This window comes from Passer domesticus, chromosome 24, assembly GCF_036417665.1.
Source record: "Passer domesticus isolate bPasDom1 chromosome 24, bPasDom1.hap1, whole genome shotgun sequence".
NCBI classification, from domain to species: domain Eukaryota; kingdom Metazoa; phylum Chordata; class Aves; order Passeriformes; family Passeridae; genus Passer; species Passer domesticus.
Window position 1 is genome coordinate 4,975,005 of NC_087497.1, and position 18,534 is coordinate 4,993,538.

Below are 18,534 nucleotides of genomic sequence, written 5' to 3' on the forward strand. Positions count from 1 at the left end.
GTCAGAGAGGCTGGAAACCAATAAAGAGCTTTTCCCATGGGATTGGGAATGAAGGAATTGTGGGGTCATCCCAATCCCTCACTGCCCTTCAGTGTTCTCAGAAGGATTTTGATGACCCAAAGCTTAGGACTGACCTTGATAATTCCTCCTTTATATCCATTCTGTGGAGAATATTTTTAGTTTCACTCTTCCCCCCCTGCAAAATTCCACAAAAGCAGGAAACTTCCAGGAGTTTCCAAATTGTTTGTCATTTCTACCAGAAGCACAAAACAGAAATAGATCTGACCTGAAAACTGGGATGTGGGGAATGCAAAATGACTTTATTCTCCCCTGACAGCAAATTTAAAGCCTCAGTTTTAGCAAACCCAGCCTAAGGAACAGAAATAACATCACCCCTCTGGAATTAGCACAAGAATAATTCAGTTATCCTGGAGAACATGCCCAAATTCCAAGTTTTTGAAAGTAAAAACTCCAAGCAGAGGGCACGAGGCTCCTCCAGCACTCAAGGGTTGTGGAACTGTAGCAAAAAGGGCTAATTATAAACTCATTTTAAAGGATTTGTGACCAATTAAACCTTTGCTCTGGTCTGCAATTTACTGTGGCACAAAACATCTCTGCAAACACAAGGTTGGGCTTTTATTTTCTCCCCCCATTCTCTGCAGAAGAAACAGCAAAACAAATTAGAGGGGAAAGAAATCACTTTGAAGCAGTGAGATTAAAAATAATGGTCTCTCTTTAGGCATTTAAATACCTTTAAAATTAAGCTGCTTTTAAACTCCACTTGCACAGCCTGGGAGTCCATAAAGTGTCACAGGAAAATAATCGTTGGAGCAGCTGGGGCAATTCCAGGACTCGTGTGGTGGCCTTGTGGGAGATATTCCCAAAAAACCTGGGAGGGGAGGAGCTGAACTCCTCCACAAATCCCTCAGGAGGGGCAGATCCCTCTGAGTGGTTTCAGGATATCTGCATCCACATCCTGACTTTCAGGATGGGGCCACAAAGGTCTGGGACAGGAGATAACACAAAGCACAGGCTCTGTTTGATAAGAATTTTCTCTTGAAAAGGATGAAGAGGTGACATCAAAACGCCCTGGATCTTGTCCAGGGACAATGGAATCATCATTCCTGAGAGGAACTCTTGGTTCCCACAGGGAGAAGTTTCTCTCCCACTGCCTCAGTCCTCTCCTCACCTTTCCCATGGGATGTTTCTATCGTCCACGTGCAGTTCAAGTTGTTGGGATAAAAATCAGGGAAGCCTGGGGAGAGGATGGTGCCACTGGAGCCACGGATGTAGCCCCCACAGAGAGCTAAAAACACACAAAAAAAAAGAGAGAAAGAGTTTAATAATCCAGAAACTTTCACAAGCCGGGAGGAAAAAGTAAAACCAAAACCCAACTTGCCAAAATCCAACAGAAGAATCACAGAATCACAGAATCATGAGGCTGGAAGAGACCTCTAAGATCATCAAGTCCAACCTATGCCCTAACATCTCAACTAGACTATAGCACCAAGTGCCATGTCCAGTCTTTTTTTAAACACATCCAGAGACTGATCGACTCAAATCCAACCAACCCAAATTGGGTTTTGTTGGTCAAAATCCACCAAAATCCATGGACAGACCCACCAAAACCCACGGATTAAATTCCACAGGGAGCTTTCCAGCAAGGGAAGCTGGAACAACCATCCCTGTGGGACCCAACTCAGGATATCCCACCCCGGGAGCTCCGCTCTGCCTCCTACCACCACGAACACCCCGGAGCAGAGCTTTGCTCACCCTCACAGCTGGGCAGGGGCCGGCTCCACTGGAAGTTGGGCTCGCACTCCAGGGCCTCGCTGTCACTCAGGGTGTAGCCAGGGTCACAGCTGAATGTCACCAGGGCTCCCACGTAGAAATCGTTGCCGTGGCGCTGCCCGTTCACCGGGATGCCCGGGTCCAGGCAGTGATCAGACTGCAGCTTCACAGCTGGGCACACAGAGGGGTCACAGCCCTCAGCTGGGCACTGAGCAGCTCTGGGGCAGCCCAGCCCACCCGTGGGATTGTCCTAAATATTGGTGGTTAACCCCAAAGTGGAAGGGAGAGAGGGGATTCCGCAAGTGAGGGCATGGAGAGAGGGAAATCCTCGAAGTGAGAGGAGGAAAGGGAGAGGGAAATCCCTGGAATGAGGGGATGGAGAGAGGGAAATCATCAAAGAGAGAGGAGGAAATAGAGAGAGGGAAATCCCTGAAATGAGGGGATGGAGAGAGGGAAATCCTCGAAGTGAGAGGAGGAAAGGGAGAGAGAAATCCCTGAAATGAGGGGATGGAGAGAGGGAATTGCCCCAAGGGAGGGGAGGAAATGGAGAGAGAAAAATCTCAAAAGTGAGAGGATAAAGAGAGGGAAATCCCTGAAATGAGGGGATGGAGAGAGGGAAATCATCAAAGTGAGAGGAGGAAAGGGAGAGAGGGAAATCCCTGAAATGAGGGGATGGAGAGAGGGAAATCCCTGAAACAAGAGGATGGAGAGAGGGAAATCATCAAAGAGAGAGGAGGAAATAGAGAGAGGGAAATCCCTGAAATGAGGGGATGGAGAGAGGGAAAGGGAAGGGAGGAAGTGGAGAGAGGAAAATCTCAAAAGTGAGAGGATAAAGAGAGGGAAATCCTCAAAGAGAAAGGAGGAAAGGGAGAGAGAAAAATCCCAAAAGTGAGAGGATAAAGAGAGGGAAATCCCTGAAATCAGGGGATGGAGAGAGGGAAATCCCTGAAATGAGGGGAGGATGAAATGGAGAGAGGGAAATCCCAAAAATTAAAAGACGGAGAGAGGGAAATCCCCAAAGCAAAAGGAGGGAGAGAGGGAAATCCTCAAAGTGCGAAGTGGAAATGAAGAAAGGAAAATCCCCAAAGTGAGAAAAGGAAATGAAGAGAGGAACTGGTCTGGGATTCTTGGGCCTGTCCTGTGCAGGACCAGCAGTTGGACTCCACAATCCCTGTGGGATCAAATTCTGGATATTCTGATTCTGTGAGCTCAGCTCTGCCTCCTAACATCAAGAATATTCTGTAGATGCTAAAATAAAAAATAAAAAAGCTTCTACAAACAAGAAGTTAGGGAATGGCTTCAGATTGGAAAAGGGAAAATTTGGGTGGGATATTGGGAAGAAATTCTCCCCTGTGAGGGGCTGGGATGGCATTCCCAGAGGAGCTGTGGCTGCCTCATCCCTGCAAGTGCCCAAGGTCAGCTTGGAGCAACCTGGCACAGTGGGAGCTGTCCCTGCCTTTGGGGTTTAAGTTTCCTTCCGAGCCAAACCAGCCTGGGATGGCAGGAAAAGCAGAAACTGCTCCTCCACTGGCAGCAGCTCCTTGAGCAGTGTGAGCTGCCTGGCACGGGGAAAAAGAGACCCAGGGGGACTTGAGGAGGCTGTGGGGCTGCTGGAGATGGGGAATTGCAGGGAATCCCAGGGAATTGCAGGGAATCCCAGGGAGCCCCATGAACAGGGAGCCCTTACTTTCGTATCGGATCTGGAAGCCGATGTCGGAGTGGCTCTTGTCCGTGGTGAACAGGAGGTAGAGGTGGTTGCTGGTGCTGATCAGGAACTGGGGCACCTGGGTGCCATCATAGACCCCAATCAGGGGAGAGGAGTAGGAGCGGCCGTCCCTCACCTCCAGGGTGTCATAATTCACCTCTGTCTTGAACCTGGAAGGGACAGGAGGAAAATGAAAGCCCAGCACTGCTCCTTTCTGCTCATTCCCTCCTGGAACCACCACGGGGGCTGAGCTGAGCTCATTGAGGCACTTCACACGTGTTTGGGGTTTTTTTCTGATCCTTCACCTCTTCTCCTGCTGGCCCCCACCTAAAATGTTGCCCAGGTGTTGAGCCAGCAAATGAGACAGGGCTGGAAGAGCCATGGAGCCCCAAATGTCACAGCAGTGGTGGCAGTGGCAGCTCCTCTCTGCTCTCTGGGGCATTCCTGGCACTGCCAGGAATCCAAAGAGCAGCTGATTTTCAGGATATTTGCATCTATATCCATCTGCATCCCTGAACAAGCCCTCCCACACAGCCAGCCCCAGGGCCAGGAAATCCTGGGAAAACCAAAAACCTCAGCATTCCCTGCTGCTCCCCCCACCCATGTGGCAGCTCAGCCCCAAAAAGAAGTCCAAAACACCCCTGAAAACCAGCAGGAGTGGTTCAGACACAACCATTCCCCCCAGTGCTGGGTGAGTTTTAATTCCCTGCCAGGAGCTCATGAATTAAAAAGGGGAGAGGGGAAAACCTGAGCTCCAGGTGATGTGGAGCAGCTCACTCCCCTCTCCTGGCTGCACCTTGGAATCACCAAAAGCACCCAAACCAGGGAATCTGGGGGCTGCCCGAGGTGCACCTGTCAAAGGTGATCTTGATGGGGTAGCCAGGCTGGGCCTCGATGACCCAGGCACAGCTGAGCGAGTCCTTGTAGAAGCCAGGCCAGCCTGGGGACAGGATGGTTCCACTGGGTGACGTCAGGTGGCCCCCACAGGGTGCTGGGGACACAAAAAGGACAGAAATCACACAATTATCCAAGCTGGGAAAGACCTTCAGGCTCATCCAGCCCAACACTGCCAATGCCACCACTAAATCAAGTGCCACATCTTGAAAATTGGGGTGAAAAATGGCACAGAGCTGCAGCACCGTGAGGTGTCCCCACCTCTGAAACCCCTTCCCTGCATTTCTGTCCCCCCACGAGGTTAAAATCACCAGAGCCAGATGGAAAACCAACATGAAGTGCTCAGAAATTGCCTTTCAGCTCCAAGTGCAGCCACTGCCCCCCCGGGAGCCCAGCAGAGCTGACCTTGGGCCCGGCTCGGAGGGGACGGGGTGTAAAATAATGATTGGATATAAAAGCAGAGGAAACCGCAAGGTCACTTGGCATTTCAGGTGCCAGCAAAATCTCTCCCAGCCCTGCTAATTGAGTCATGGCCTTTGCTGCCACGAGGGACATCACCAGAGCAGGCATTCATCCCAGCCCGGGCTCCCCAGTGCCACCAGCAGGAGCTGCAGGCGCGTTCTTGCATTTTCTGGGAAAAGGCGACAGCGGGTCTGAGAGCCCAGAGGCACAAAAACCCCACAGCCCCAGGAACTGCCAGGTTTGGTCCTCCAAGGAGTGACCCAGGGCCAGCCCCAATGTCACCGTGCCCCTGTGCCACCCCAAAACGTGCCAGCCCCAGCCCCAAGGCTGCCCTGCTGCTCTGAAGGGTGGCAGATGAAAAGTCGTTTGATCCCAGCTGGCTCCAAAGCAATTATTTTTTCCTTTCTGCCCCAAAGCTGCATGGTCTCCTGTCAGGATTTCCACCCTTTTCTCTGTCTCCTCATTCCCATTAATTTTTTTTCAAGTGTTGAACAGGACTTTAGATCTCTGGGCTTTTCTCCTTGCTTAAAAAGGGTAATTAAAATGTCCAGACCGAAGGGTGAGTCAAAGAAATCACCAGAGTGATCAGGAGGAGAAGGCAGAAGGTTATCAAATATAAAAGTTTATTAGAAGTGTATTATTTAATGAATGTTTCCCTTCCATGCTTAGAAATATGTAAATTTCAAGGCTTGTGCTTTGAAAGTAACAGGAGCCCTGAATTAAACCTACAATTTTGACAGGAGCAAAATTATGTAAGAATACAAGAAGTCCAGCTTTTTATTCTATAAAAGCTGTTGAAGACAACTGATTCTTTCCTTCAGACCCAAAGACAATGGCCAGGATTGTGCAATTCCTGCTGCTCAGGCAATGCAGGGCCAATTACTCCAATTATTTCTCAATATTCCAGGGCTGTTTCTCAAGAGCTCAGCACTTGTTATTCAAATTGCTGCAAATACCAGAGCAGAGCATCACTTCCCTGAGAACACAGGGCACAGGAAGATTTTCAGTCCTAATGAGCTCCTTCTTCACTTCTCTTTTGCAGAGGAGAAGCTTGAAAGTCCTAAAAAAAGCTTTGAAATCTGAATTAAAGCCTTTAATTCAGCCCAGCTCCCCCCACAGCAGGGTTGGCTGTTGTAGCCAGGAGATGGAAATGCAGAATTTCTGCTTCTCAGCTGCCAGAGCTCATTGACAGAACTTCTGTCATTACATAAATATCAGATATTTTACATGGATCAAAAACCAGGATGGGAAAACATCACCCTGGATTTTCCATTCCCTGTTGTTTCATTCCCTCCCTGAGAGGAGCAGCAGGGAAGCTTTGAGGCATCACTAAACCACAACCTTTTATTATTATTGTTATTGTTATTAGAAAAACACCTGTTGTAACAAGAACTGATCATCAAACAAATACAATAAAAATACTCCCCCGCGTTCATTCCACACCAAAAAATTGGAAAATAAACAGAGCTCAGGAATATTTCAACTGAAACTTCCTCCCCAGCAAACTCCTCTGTGCAGACAGCAACTTCCAGAGGCGTGGAAAACCCTGGAAGGTGCTGGCTGGACACTGTGGAATGAGAGAGTGAAACCCTGACAGGCAGAACCCCGATTCTGGAACCCAAAAAGGCTGCAGAATTCCCCCCAAAAATATCTGTTTCCCTGAAGGAATGGTCACCTGGAGAAGAGGAAGAGAAGGAGAGGAAAAGGAGAGAAGGAGGAGAAGAAGAGGAGGAAGAGAAGGAAGAGGAGGAGGAGAGGAGGAGGAAGAGAAGAAGAGAGGAAGAGAAGGAGAGGAGGAGGAAAAGAATAGGAGGAAAAGAAGAAGAGAAGGAGGAAAATAAGAAGAGGAGGAGAAAAAGAAGAAGAGGAGGAGGAGAAGAGGAGGAGGAAGAGGAGAAGAGAAGAAGAGGAGGAGGAGGAAAAGAAGAAGAGGAGGAGGAAAAGAAGAAGAGGAGGAAGAGGAGAAGAGAAGAAGTGGAGGAGGAGGAAAAGAAGAAGAGGAGGAGGAAAAGAAGAAGAAGAGGAGGAGGAGGAGAAGAGGAGGAGGAAGAGGAGAAGAGGAGGAGGAAAAGAAGAGGAGGAGGAAGAGGAGAAGAGGAGGAGGAAGAGGAGAAGAGGAGGAGGAGGAGAAGAGGAGGAGGAAGAGGAGAAGAGGAGAAGAGGAGGCGGAAAAGAAGAAGAGAATCTCTCTCCCACCAGGCTGGGAACACTCACCAGGAGAAGAGAAGCTCCAAGGAGAACCCAGAGCTCCTTCCAGCGCTTGAAGGGGCTCCGGGAGAGCTGGAGAGCGACTTGTGACAAGGGATGGAGGGACAGGACACAGGGACTGGCTCTGAACTGGGAAAGGGGAGATCTGGGGACACTGGGAAGGGATTCTCGACTGTGAAGGTGGGCAGGAGCTGGGCTGGAATTCCCAGAGAAGCTGGGGCCACCCTGGGATCCCGAATTCCCAGAGAAGCTGGGGCCACCTTGGGGTCCCAAACTCCCAGAGAAGCTGGGGCCACCTTGGGATCCCTGGCAGCACCCAAGGCCAAGGTTGGGGACACCAGAAGTGTCCCAACCCACGGGAAGAGGCGAGATGGGGTTTCTAACATCCCTCCCAGCCCAAACCACGGCGGGGCTGACCTTCGCAGCGCAGCACGGCGTTGTCCCACACCACGTTGCCCTCCTGCAGGACGCAGGTGACGCTCTCGGCGCCGTGGGTGCGGATGAAGCCCTCGTCACACAGGAAGGACACGGAGCTGCCCAGCTGCAGGCTGTCCCCAAAGCGCTTCCCGTTCACCGGCACGCCGGGGTCCGGGCACTCGTTGTGCCGGAACGCTGCCAGGAGGAGGAGGAGGAGGGAAAGAAGAGGAAAAGAGGAGAATCAGCATCTTTTTGTACCCCCACAGCCTGTCCCCAACAACGAGGATGTTGCACCCTCAAAATGAGGGAGCAATTATGGAAAATTGAATTTTCCCCTTTGAGGAGGAGGAGATCATAAGGAGGAGGAGAGGAGGGAAAGAAGAGGAAAAGAGGAGAATCAGCATATTTTTGTACCCCCCAGCCTGTCCCCAAAATGAGGATGTTGCACCCTCAAATTGCGAAAAACTGAATTTTTCCCCCTCCCAGTACCAGGAGGGGGAGGAGAGGAGGGAAAGAAAAGAGGAAAACAGGAAAATCGGCATCTTTTTGTACCCCCCAGCCCTGTCCTCAAAACGAGGAAAATTGAAATTTTCCCTTTCCCACTTTCTGCCTCTGGCACAACAGGAGGGGATGGGGAGGTTAAAGGTGTTGGTGTCCATCAGAGGATGGGATACAGCAGGAAAGGTCCTGGCAAACTGAGTCACCGTCTCAGCCACCTTCCACATATAAAATACTCCAAATAGGGAGAAATTTAAAAAAAAAACCTGAAAATTTCTGACCGGAGGGGACATAAGGGAACTGCTGATGGGAAAAATGGAAAGATTTAAGGCACCAAGGTTAAAAAGGAACCTCAGCACGTTCTGTGACTGCCACATCACAGAGCTGCAAGGGACATTAAAGCTCATCAGTGCCACCCCTGCCATGGCAGGGACACCTTCCACTGTCCCATGCTGCTCCAAGCCCTGCCCAGCCTGGCCTTGGACACTTCCAGGATCCAGCTTCTCTGGGAATTCCATCCCATCCCCTCACAGAGAACAATTCTTTCTCAAAATCCCAATTAAACCGACTTCCTTTCAGCTCCATTCTCAGCCCTGCTGGGAGAAAACAAAGCACACACAGAAATCTCTCAGGTGCCACCACGTCCTCGTGGGACTGCAGGGACACCTGGCTCAGTTTTAAGACCTTCTCCAGCAGTTTAAGCTCCACCAGCCAAACATTTGGCAATTAGGCCTTAATTCCTCATTAAGTGCATAATTATGTCCTACATCTCCTCCTGCCTGGAGAGGAGCAGCCTAGCAGGGATTAAAGGCTCCGGGTTAATCCCACACCTGAGGTTTCAGTGGCTTTAATGCACCTGAGCAAAGCCAGCTGAGCTCTGGATGGCTCCCAGAGCATCTCTGCCCTCACCATCGCCTGTTCTCCACAAGGAAAAGAGGCTGGAAGTGAGTCCTGTGCTCTGGAACCTGTCCCTGGCCCCCTCTCCCTCCCCCAGACTGAAGGGAAGGGCCTGGAGCTGGCTGGGAAAGGCTCACTGTAGAATTTAAGCAGTTTGAACAAATGAACTCATTCCTGAGTCAACCCCAGCACTGAAAAACATGAAAAATGTCTTGGAAAAATGTCCCCATGCAAGGGACAGCTGCCAGCAGGGGAAAGGGAGAGGCACCAGCAGCGTTCCTGAGGTGTCACCCCTCACCCAAACCCCCCCGCTCTGGGGAGCCTGCTGGAGTTTGGCAAATGCTTCCTTAAGGCCTCTGATTTTATTTATTTTTTAAAAATTTCTCTTTAAATGAAGGCTCTGCAATCAGGGCTGGAAAGGCCATTAATTTATCCGTGCCACCAAACCCAGCCTAACAAAGCTCAGCTCTGCTGAAGAGGTTTAAAAAGGCTCTTTGGAAAATTACAGGACAATATGAAGCTAAAATTACCGTGGGGACTCGAGGAGTGGATTTAACACAGAGCCAAATCTCTCTCTGGAAATTTCAAGGCTTTCTAACACAAGGCAGGGCTACATTTGCCTTTTTCTCCAAAATTTTGCATTTCTGGCTGTCAGCAGTCCAGGGTGGCACTGACTGAGGGTGACACAGGGACAATCCCAGACCCAGCATTTCCTCCTGAGCTGCCCCCAGGGCATCACTTCAGCTCCCTGAGCAGAAAGGAGGCTCTGAGAGGGAGCCTTCAACCTCACAGCCAGAAAGAATCTGTGCCACCAGCTCTAAACGTGCCACCAATCCTCCATCACCCAACTGCAAATCCAAATTAATCCGCAATTTTCGGGTTTACTTCGGAATTCCAACAGCTTTAGCAAGATCCATCTCTGCAGTCTCCAACATGAATTTAGAGTTGAAGGAAGGGTGAGGCGCTTGATGCCTTAGGATTTGAGCTTTTATATTTTTTATATATTTGTAATCCTGCAGTTCTTTAGCTCTAAGAACTCTAATAACTCCAAACTCCACACACAGTGGGAGCTGCTGCTTTCCCATTTTGGGCAGACACAACAATTCCTCTCCAGGCCTGGCAATCAAGGACACCTCACTGCCTCAGGCCTGAGAGATGGAAACAAAAGTGAGTTGGAGAGCAAACTTGGGGTAAATTACTTCATTAGCTGAAGCTGTATTTGGAAGATTAACTTCAAATATGCAAATGGACCAAAATGATAAAAATGTGAAAATCCATGACACATTGTTTATTTTGGGTTTAGCCCCTGGGGGGGCTTGGTTTGTCCTAAACGTCCCTGAAAGCCCTTCAATAAATACAACTCCTTTTTATTCCTTTAAATTTGTCCAGCCTCTGGTTTTTCAGCAGCCCCAAAAAGGCACCACACTTGTGGCAATCACATTCTCTGGAAAAATCCCTTCGCGCAGGATTTCTCTCCTGGGAAGCTGAGAAGCCTCAGAGAAAAAGGAAAACAATTCTTATCTCATTTGCTTCTCCTGTGTTTTGCTCCTTTGGAATGTGTTTGGAGATTGTTTACCCACAGGTGATTGTTTCATTGGGTTCTGGTGTGAGTTGTTTCCACTCTTTGGCCAACTGGGGCCAGGCTGTGTCAGGACTCTGGAAAGAGTCATGAGTTTTTATTATTATGTTTTCACGAGTTTTCATTATTATCTTTTTAGCATTAAGTATCTTCTATGTATTCTTTTGTATAGTTTAGTTTAGTATTCTTTAATATAATATAATAACATTATATTAATTTAATGTATAATGTAATAATTATTAATATAGTAGTATATTAATTATATTAATATATTAATTATATTAATATATTATGTAACTGTATTAATCAATTAAATTACTATATTAATTTAATATAATATAGTATTGTAAAGGAATCAATTAGCCTTCTGAGAAGATGGAATCAGATGCACCACTCCTCCCTGCCACGGGGGCACCTGCAAACACCACATCCACTCACTGGTGAAGGTGATGTTGAATCCTCTCTTCTCCATGGAGTGGTCAGTCTGGAACTCCAGCCTGGCCACGTGGCCGCTGCTGGTCAGCGAGGAGGGGATGTGGCTCCCTGAGAAGGTGCCCAGCACGGGCGACTCCGCCGTGCCGCCGTCCTTGACGGCCAGGAAGTCGAACTGGGGCTCCACGTCGAAGTCGTTGAAGGCCAGGTGGATGCGGCTCTCGGGGTTGGCAATGATGAGCCACACGCAGTGCAGGCTGCTCCCGTACTCCTCGGGGTAGTTGGGGGACAGCACGATGCCCGACGGGCTGGTGAAGTTGAAGAAGCAGGAGACTGCAAAGGGAAAAGTGGCATCAGTCCCCACAGTCCCCCCTGCCCTCGTCGCCCTCGCTGGGATGTTCCCAGTTCCCGCTCTGAGGCTGCCTCAGGAGGGCTCTGCTCAGTGAATTTCCAGGTGATTTCCAGGCTGCCAGAGCCCACTGACAGAACTTCTGTCATCATATAAATATCAGCGTTTCAGGTGCATCAAGAACCAGGAGGGGAAAACACCACCCTGGATCTTCCGTTAATTCCCTTCCATTTGTTCTTTAATTCCCTCCCTCACAGGAGCAGCAGGGAAGCCTTTGGTGACCACTGAATCAGAACCATTTGGTCATCAGTATATCAGAATTTTTTAGTCATCACTGAATTCAAATCTTTCGGTCACCATTAAATCAGAACTTTTTGGTACCGCTGAATCCAAATATTTTGGTCACCACTGAATCAGAATCTTTTGGTCACCACTGAATCAGAACCTTTTGGGCATCATTAAATGAGAATCTTTTGGTCACCACTAAATCAGAATATTTTATTATTGGGATAAGAAAAGCACTCGTTCTTCAGGACTTTGGGTGGATTTGCCATTTTCCAGTCCCTTCCAGGTTTATTTAACAGCAGGAAGAGAATGCCTCTTAGGTGGGATCTGGCATTTTCCAGGTGAATTCCCTCCTCAGGAAACCTCCTGAGTGACTTGAGCTGGTGCAAAATAAAACCACCATGGAACCAGCCAGGTTTTACATCAACATTTTTTTTGCTGTGGCCACATCCCAGCACAGAACCTGGAGCAAGGAACCAGCTCAGACCCTCCGGGCACTGCTCCAGCCTCCCCTGCTGCTGTCCCTGGCTCAGCCCTGTCACCCACAGGTGACACATCCATCCCCGGGGTGCTGCAGATTCCTCGGGGCTTGCTCACAATCAAATCTGCCCTTTCCATCTGCTGAGCTCATTTCCCCCCCTCTGCATTCATCAAACTCCTTCCATCCACACCATCCCACAGGGAATATTTGTGGGACACGGCGACAAATGGAGTGCTTGGAGAAGGAGCTGGGAGTTAATTTGCTTTGTCTGTGTCCTTGGGAAGTCGTTTACACCTGGCTGAGCACTGGGAGAGGTGGAACAGCCCAGGAACATTCCCAGATGCTGGGGTTTGGGACAAACCAGAGGAATCTGCAGCCCTGGAGGAGGAGAAGCTCTTCCCACCACAAATAAATCCCTGAGTTCTGCTGGTTCCCAAAAAGAGGCACCCAACCAGGCAGCCATTGCCACGGAAATAATTAAAACCAGGCTCAAAACGAAGCTGAGGGGAAGAGCATGCATGAAAAACCCTCCAGCTCTCCAGGGGCTCAATCTATCCCGGGCTGCAGCTGCCAAGGCCCATTAATTTGGGAAGGCAAGGCTGCCTTTGGAGTGCTACCTGCCCAAACTTTGGGATATTTTACGTACGGATGCTTTGCTCATCCTTTTTCCCCACCGCCACCCTTGGTAAAACCCATTATTGGGAACATCCATCTCCCTAATTCCTGGCACAGAGGATGAGCTTGGCTTGGGGCTGGCATTTAGACAATTATTTGGATCACTGCTCTGCCTCCCTCTGTTATTTTCCCTCTGTCTCCCCTCACCACTTAATGGGCTGGGATCAAATAATTCGGACGTTCCCGTGACGTTATCAAGGGCCACGGAGCTGCACAATCCATTCCCTGCTCTCAGCCACAAAGAGAGCAGATTAAAGAGAAAACAAACTGCAAAACATCCTCAGGAATTTTTTTTTTTTTTGGCTCTCTCTCTTTTTACCAGACGCTGAAATATCAGGGGATGCTGTCAAATAATTCTGTCAGCATAAGCACGGTGTAATCTGCCTCAGGAAAATTGAAAATAAATTCATTCGCACCCAGGGAAATGTCTCAGCAGCAGGGATGAGGTGTCTCCTCTAAATTTTTAAATCCAAAGGGGTGAATTAGCATTCAGCCAGGACCTCCAGCAGCCCAGCAAGAGAGAGGTGCAGTCGCCAGTTCAGAAAATAAAACAACAAAGGACTTGCTGACAAAGGGGAGAGGAGCAGAGCGAGGGAAGAATATAAAATTAACCTTTGCCAGATAAAACAAAGTGACAGATTAAAGAGGAGCTGATATAAAAAAAAAACAAAACCCAAGAGTCTCCACTGCAGGGAAGTAAATGAGGATTTTGATTTTCCATAAGATCAGGGAGGAGAAAGGCGAGTTGGAGCTGGAGGACCAAGGCCACTGGGCCAAGCTGTGGCCAGGAAAAATCTCTCCTTGATGGAGAGGGGAGCTGGAACTACATCCTAGAGGGGAACATGCAGCCCAGGAAGCCACGAGGTTCATGAACAAGACCATGGAGTCTGTGAGACGATGATTTTCTTCATCTTTTGAAGCAGAGGAGGTTTTTCTTCACTTGGAAGGAGGTTTTCCCTCACTGTGGAAGGAGGTTTTTCTTCACTGTGGAAGGAGGTTTTCCCTCGCTGTGGAAGGCTTTCTTCACTATGGAGGGAGGTTTTTCCTCACTGTGGAAGGAGGTTTTTCTTCACTGTGGAAGGAGGTTTTCCCTCACTGTGGAAGGAGGTTTTCCCTCACTGTGGAAGGAGGTTTTTCTTCACTTGGAAGGAGGTTTTCCCTCACTGTGGAAGGAGGTTTTTCTTCACTTGGAAGGAGGTTTTCCCTCACTGTGGAAGGAGGTTTTCCCTCACTGTGGAAAGAGGTTTTCCCTCACTGTGGAAGGAGGTTTTTCTTCACTTGGAAGGAGGTTTTCCCTCACTGTGGAAGGAGGTTTTCCCTCACTGTGGAAGGAGGTTTTCCCTCACTGTGGAAGGAGGTTTTTCTTCACTGTGGAAGGAGGTTTTCCCTCACTGTGGAAGGAGGTTTTCCCTCACTTGGAAGGAGGTTTTCCCTTGCTGTGGAAGGATGTTTCAGCTCTGATCCACTCAGCCTCCCTGGAGCTGGACACTGGGACAAACCAGGAGCTGTTTAACAACGTGTCACAGGCAGGGCCAGGCTGTCAGGAGGAAGATGATGGCAGCAGGAAAGGTGGAGACAGCCCAGCTGCACCTGTCTGGTGCTGCTGGAGCATCCCAAAGAGCCCTGAGCAGCAGGAATCACTCCCAACATGACAGAGGCCAGCCCTGCTGCCTGCAGCTGCCCATCAGCAGCACGGGCTGGGAGCAGCCCTGGCTGCAATTAATATTTATTACCCTTGTTAAATGTCTGCAGAGGCCATTTCATTATGTGCACAGCACAGGGGCCTGTTTACAAAGCTGGCTGTGTCAATAATTTTTTTTATTTGTCAATAATTGCTACATTTGTCAATAATCCTTATTGCTGACCAATTACTGCAAAGGCAATGAGAAAAATCCCTTTATTAAATACAGAATAAATCACAGCAGACACAGAGCAGCGAGAGCACGGCATGAATGAACCAGCACAGGGATTTGTTCAGGTTATCACAAGCACCACCAGGATTCTGCCTTGGTTTAGAGCAGTGAAACAATGAAGGAGCAGCTCCTTGGTTCTTGGGAGAGGGACATGGATGTGAACACGGATCAGGCAGGAGTTTTCAGCAGGAAAAATTCCTGCAGCTCAGTTCTTCTCTTCTCTTCTCTTCTCTTCTCTTCTCTTCTCTTCTCTTCTCTTCTCTTCTCTTCTCTTCTCTTCTCTTCTCTTCTCTTCTCTTCTCTTCTCTTCTCTTCTCTTCTCTTCTCTCTTCTCTTCTCTTCTCTTCTCTTCTCTTCTCTTCTCTTCTCTTCTCTTCTCTTCTCTTCTCTTCTCTTCTCTTCTCTCCACCCAGATCCCACCTCCTCCCAGACCACCTCCCTTTTTTCCTGCTCTCCATCCCTGCTCATCCTGCAGGAGAATCCAGGGCAGATCCCAAGGAGAGGTCACACCACGGGAGCAGGAAAGGCACCAGGGTCAGGTGCTGAAAACCAAGCAAGGAATCCCTGGAATAATTGCAGTTTCCATGGAAACAATCCAAAATTCCTGACTTTCCTCTCAGTTTTTAGATCCTGCTCTCACAGACATCTTGGGAAAGAGCTGGGAGACACGAGTGGATTTTCTGCCTTGCATTTCCTTTTTTCTCTAGGCAGAACTTGGTGATGGACTGGAAAAGTGCTGGGAGCTCAGGGCACTGCTCCAGCTGGGCAGCAAAGTGCTTCACATTTTGTGTTTTCCTCTTTCTGTATCTGTTATTCCAAGCAGAGAAAAAAAATCTGCATCTCATGGTGCCTTTTCCTCCTGAAAACCCTGTGGCACCACAGGGCAAGTGGGAGGTGAGGGAAGGAGTTTGGAGCAAAATTAACTGGAAGGGTTTTGTTATTTCAGAGCAACAAAATCCAGCTCAGTCCGGGGGTGGGACTGCAGGTATGAGGAGAAGAATGAAAACCAGGCAGGTTTTGGGAACCAAATCTTGATGAAAATATCACTGAATTTAAAATAGATGTGCAGGGAAGAGCAGGTTTCACTGCCACCCACTCCAGCAGGAGCAGGGACTGACTTTGGGAAGGAGTTGAAGTTTTTTAAAACTTACTGGGAGCTGCTGATCCCCACTGGGACAGGGCTGGGCTGCTCCTGCCAGGGATCCTGCAGCCATCTGCTCCTGGGACGTGCTCCAAGGCTTCTGCACCTCCCTCTCCTGAGTTCCCATGATTTCCAACAGAACTCTTCCTCTCCCAGCAGTCTCCCTTGGGAATTTTTGCAGTGGCTACAAGAAGGTGGAAGTTTGTGGCCATTTTTTTGGGCCAAAAAAAAGCCTGGTGGTGCTGCTGTTCACCTCCCCTGTGCTCCTCCCTCCTCTGCCAAGTGCTGCATCCAGCTCCTGCAGGCTGGCATGGGACTGTCCCTCAGGGGCAGGGGGACACTTTTGGGCAGCCACCACTTCCCTGTGGCAGATTTTTTTGGCAGGAATAACTGGGATGTTAACGAACACATTTATCCCAAATCCATTAAAGTATACCCAGCAATGGATACATTTATCCCCAATCCATGAACACATTTGCTCCCAATCCATTCAGATATTCCCAGGAATGAACATGTGTTAACAAACAAACCCAGGAACAAAAACATTTATCCCAAATCCACTCACACATTCCCAGGAATGAACACATTTGTCCCCAATCCATTCAAAAACAACCAGAAATGAACACATTTATCCCCGAACCCAAACACTCCCAGAAATGAACAGATTTATCCCCAAATGGAATCAAACACTGCCAGGAATGAATATATTTGCTCCCAATCCATTCAAACACTCCCAGAAGTGAACATGTTTATCCTCAATCCATTCAAACACTCCCAGGGATGACCACATGAGTCCCAAACCCAATCAAACATTCCCAGGAATGAACAGATTTATCCCAAATCCATTCAAACTTTCCTAGAAATGACCACATGAGTCCCAAACCCAATCAAACATTCCCAGGAATGAACGTGTTCCATTCAAACATCCCCAGGAACGACCACATTAATTCCAAATCAAGTCAAACATTCCCAGGAATGAACAGATTTATCCCAAATCCATTCAAACATTCCTAGAAATTACCACATGAATCCCAAACCCAATCAAACATTCCCAGGAATGAACGTGTTCCATTCAAACATCCCCAGGAACGACCACATTAATTCCAAATCAAATCAAACATTCCCAGGAATGAGCAGATTTACCCCAGATCCATTCAAGCACTGCCAGGAATGACCACATGAATCTCAAACCCAAACGTTTCCAGAAATGAATGTGTTTGCTCCCAATCCATTCAAACTTTCCCAGATTTATCCCCAAACCTTCCCAGGAACGACCACGTGAATCCCAAAACTCTGCTGAGCGACGCCAACCAACCCAACCCTGCTGGGGTCAGTGCAGACCCTCCCCCTCTGGGGATTTTTTGGGCACAAATCCCCTCCTTTTACTCCCCCACCATTTGATTCCCTGTCAGACACGAGGCGGGTCCAGAAAACCTGGATTTTCCAAGTCTGATCCCAACAAAGTGAAGGTGCAGCAGAAATTCTGGCGGGACTCTCCCAGAACTGGCACCTGAACCAAGGCAGGAACTCTGCCTCTGCTGCCCAAGGTGGTGACAATGGCATTTATTGTCACTCCAAGTGCCACAATCATCCCCCACCAAACAGGACGGCGCTGCCTGGCACGGGTCAAGCACCCAGAGAAAAATGCAGGATGGAAATTTGGGAAAGGCAGGAGGAGCAGGGAAGGGAAGAACAAAGATCCTTGAAAGACTCTTTCACAGCAGAACACCCCCAGGAGCACCAGGACCTTGCTCTTTCTGTCAAATAAACCTTGTGAAGTGAATTTTGGGGGCCTCCCACTGCAAATAAAATCAGAAAATTAGGGTTTTTTTTCTCTGTTCCACACAAGGATGTTTGAGCAGCAATTCCCACCCTGGATCTGGAGGTTTTGGCAGCTCTGGAATGTCCCTCTCCCTCATCACATCTCCATCCTCAGGGTCAGCAGCTCCAGAGCTGGAATTATGGAGCTGATTCTCCATTTATAAACTGAATAATCTCCTCACCACAGGATATTCTACCCCCAAATCAGAGCACAAACCTCAGCTGAGGGAGCACAAGGGTTTTCCTTCAGGGATATTTACCCAATGCAACCCCTGAGCCTGTTTTGCTGAGAAAAAGGAACAAATTCTGGCCAAAATTGAGTTCTGGGTATGGAACTGCCCTGGCCTGTGACAGACACCACATTCCCCAACCCTGGAAATGCCATTTTTAAAGACAACAACAGAATTATGGAGCTGGTTCAAGCAGTGCAGGATGGTGCAGGACAGAGAGAAGAATTTCAGCCATCACCCACAGCCAGACACTCCAATTGTACAGAACGACACCCAAACTGTGCAAAATAAACACCCAGACATCCAAATTGTGCAGAAAGACACCCAAACTGTAAAATATAAACACCAAGACACCCAAATTGTACAGAAATAAACACTCAGACACCCAAACCGAACAGGAACAGACAGCCAGGCACCTGCATTCTACAGAAATAAACACTCAGACACCCACATTTTGCAGAAGCAAACACCCAGACATTCAAATTTAACAGGAACAGACAGCCAGACACCCAAATTTAACAGGGAAAAAACATTCAGACACTCACATTGAACAGGAACAGCCACGCAGCCATCCAAATCTCACAGAAACTGACACCCAGATACCCAAACTGCACAGAAATAAACACTCAAACACCCACACTGAACAGGAACAGACACCTAGACACACAAATGGAACAGGAACAAACACCCAGATACACACAACTGCACAGGAACAGCCATGCAGACACCCAAATTGTACAGAAATGAACACCCAGA

The 18,534-nt window shown here is 48.6% G+C and overlaps 1 protein-coding gene across 1 annotated transcript in view; it reads right to left on the minus strand.

Moving 5' to 3' along the window:
• The window catches only part of CSMD2 (CUB and Sushi multiple domains 2), a 245,056-nt gene that overhangs the window by 81,815 nt on the left and 144,707 nt on the right, over window positions 1-18,534 (minus strand). Inside the window, 6 exon segments of the mRNA XM_064398686.1 lie at window positions 1,190-1,306; window positions 1,774-1,962; window positions 3,479-3,666; window positions 4,349-4,487; window positions 7,478-7,672; window positions 10,890-11,216. Coding sequence (XP_064254756.1) covers window positions 1,190-1,306; window positions 1,774-1,962; window positions 3,479-3,666; window positions 4,349-4,487; window positions 7,478-7,672; window positions 10,890-11,216 — 1,155 coding nt within the window.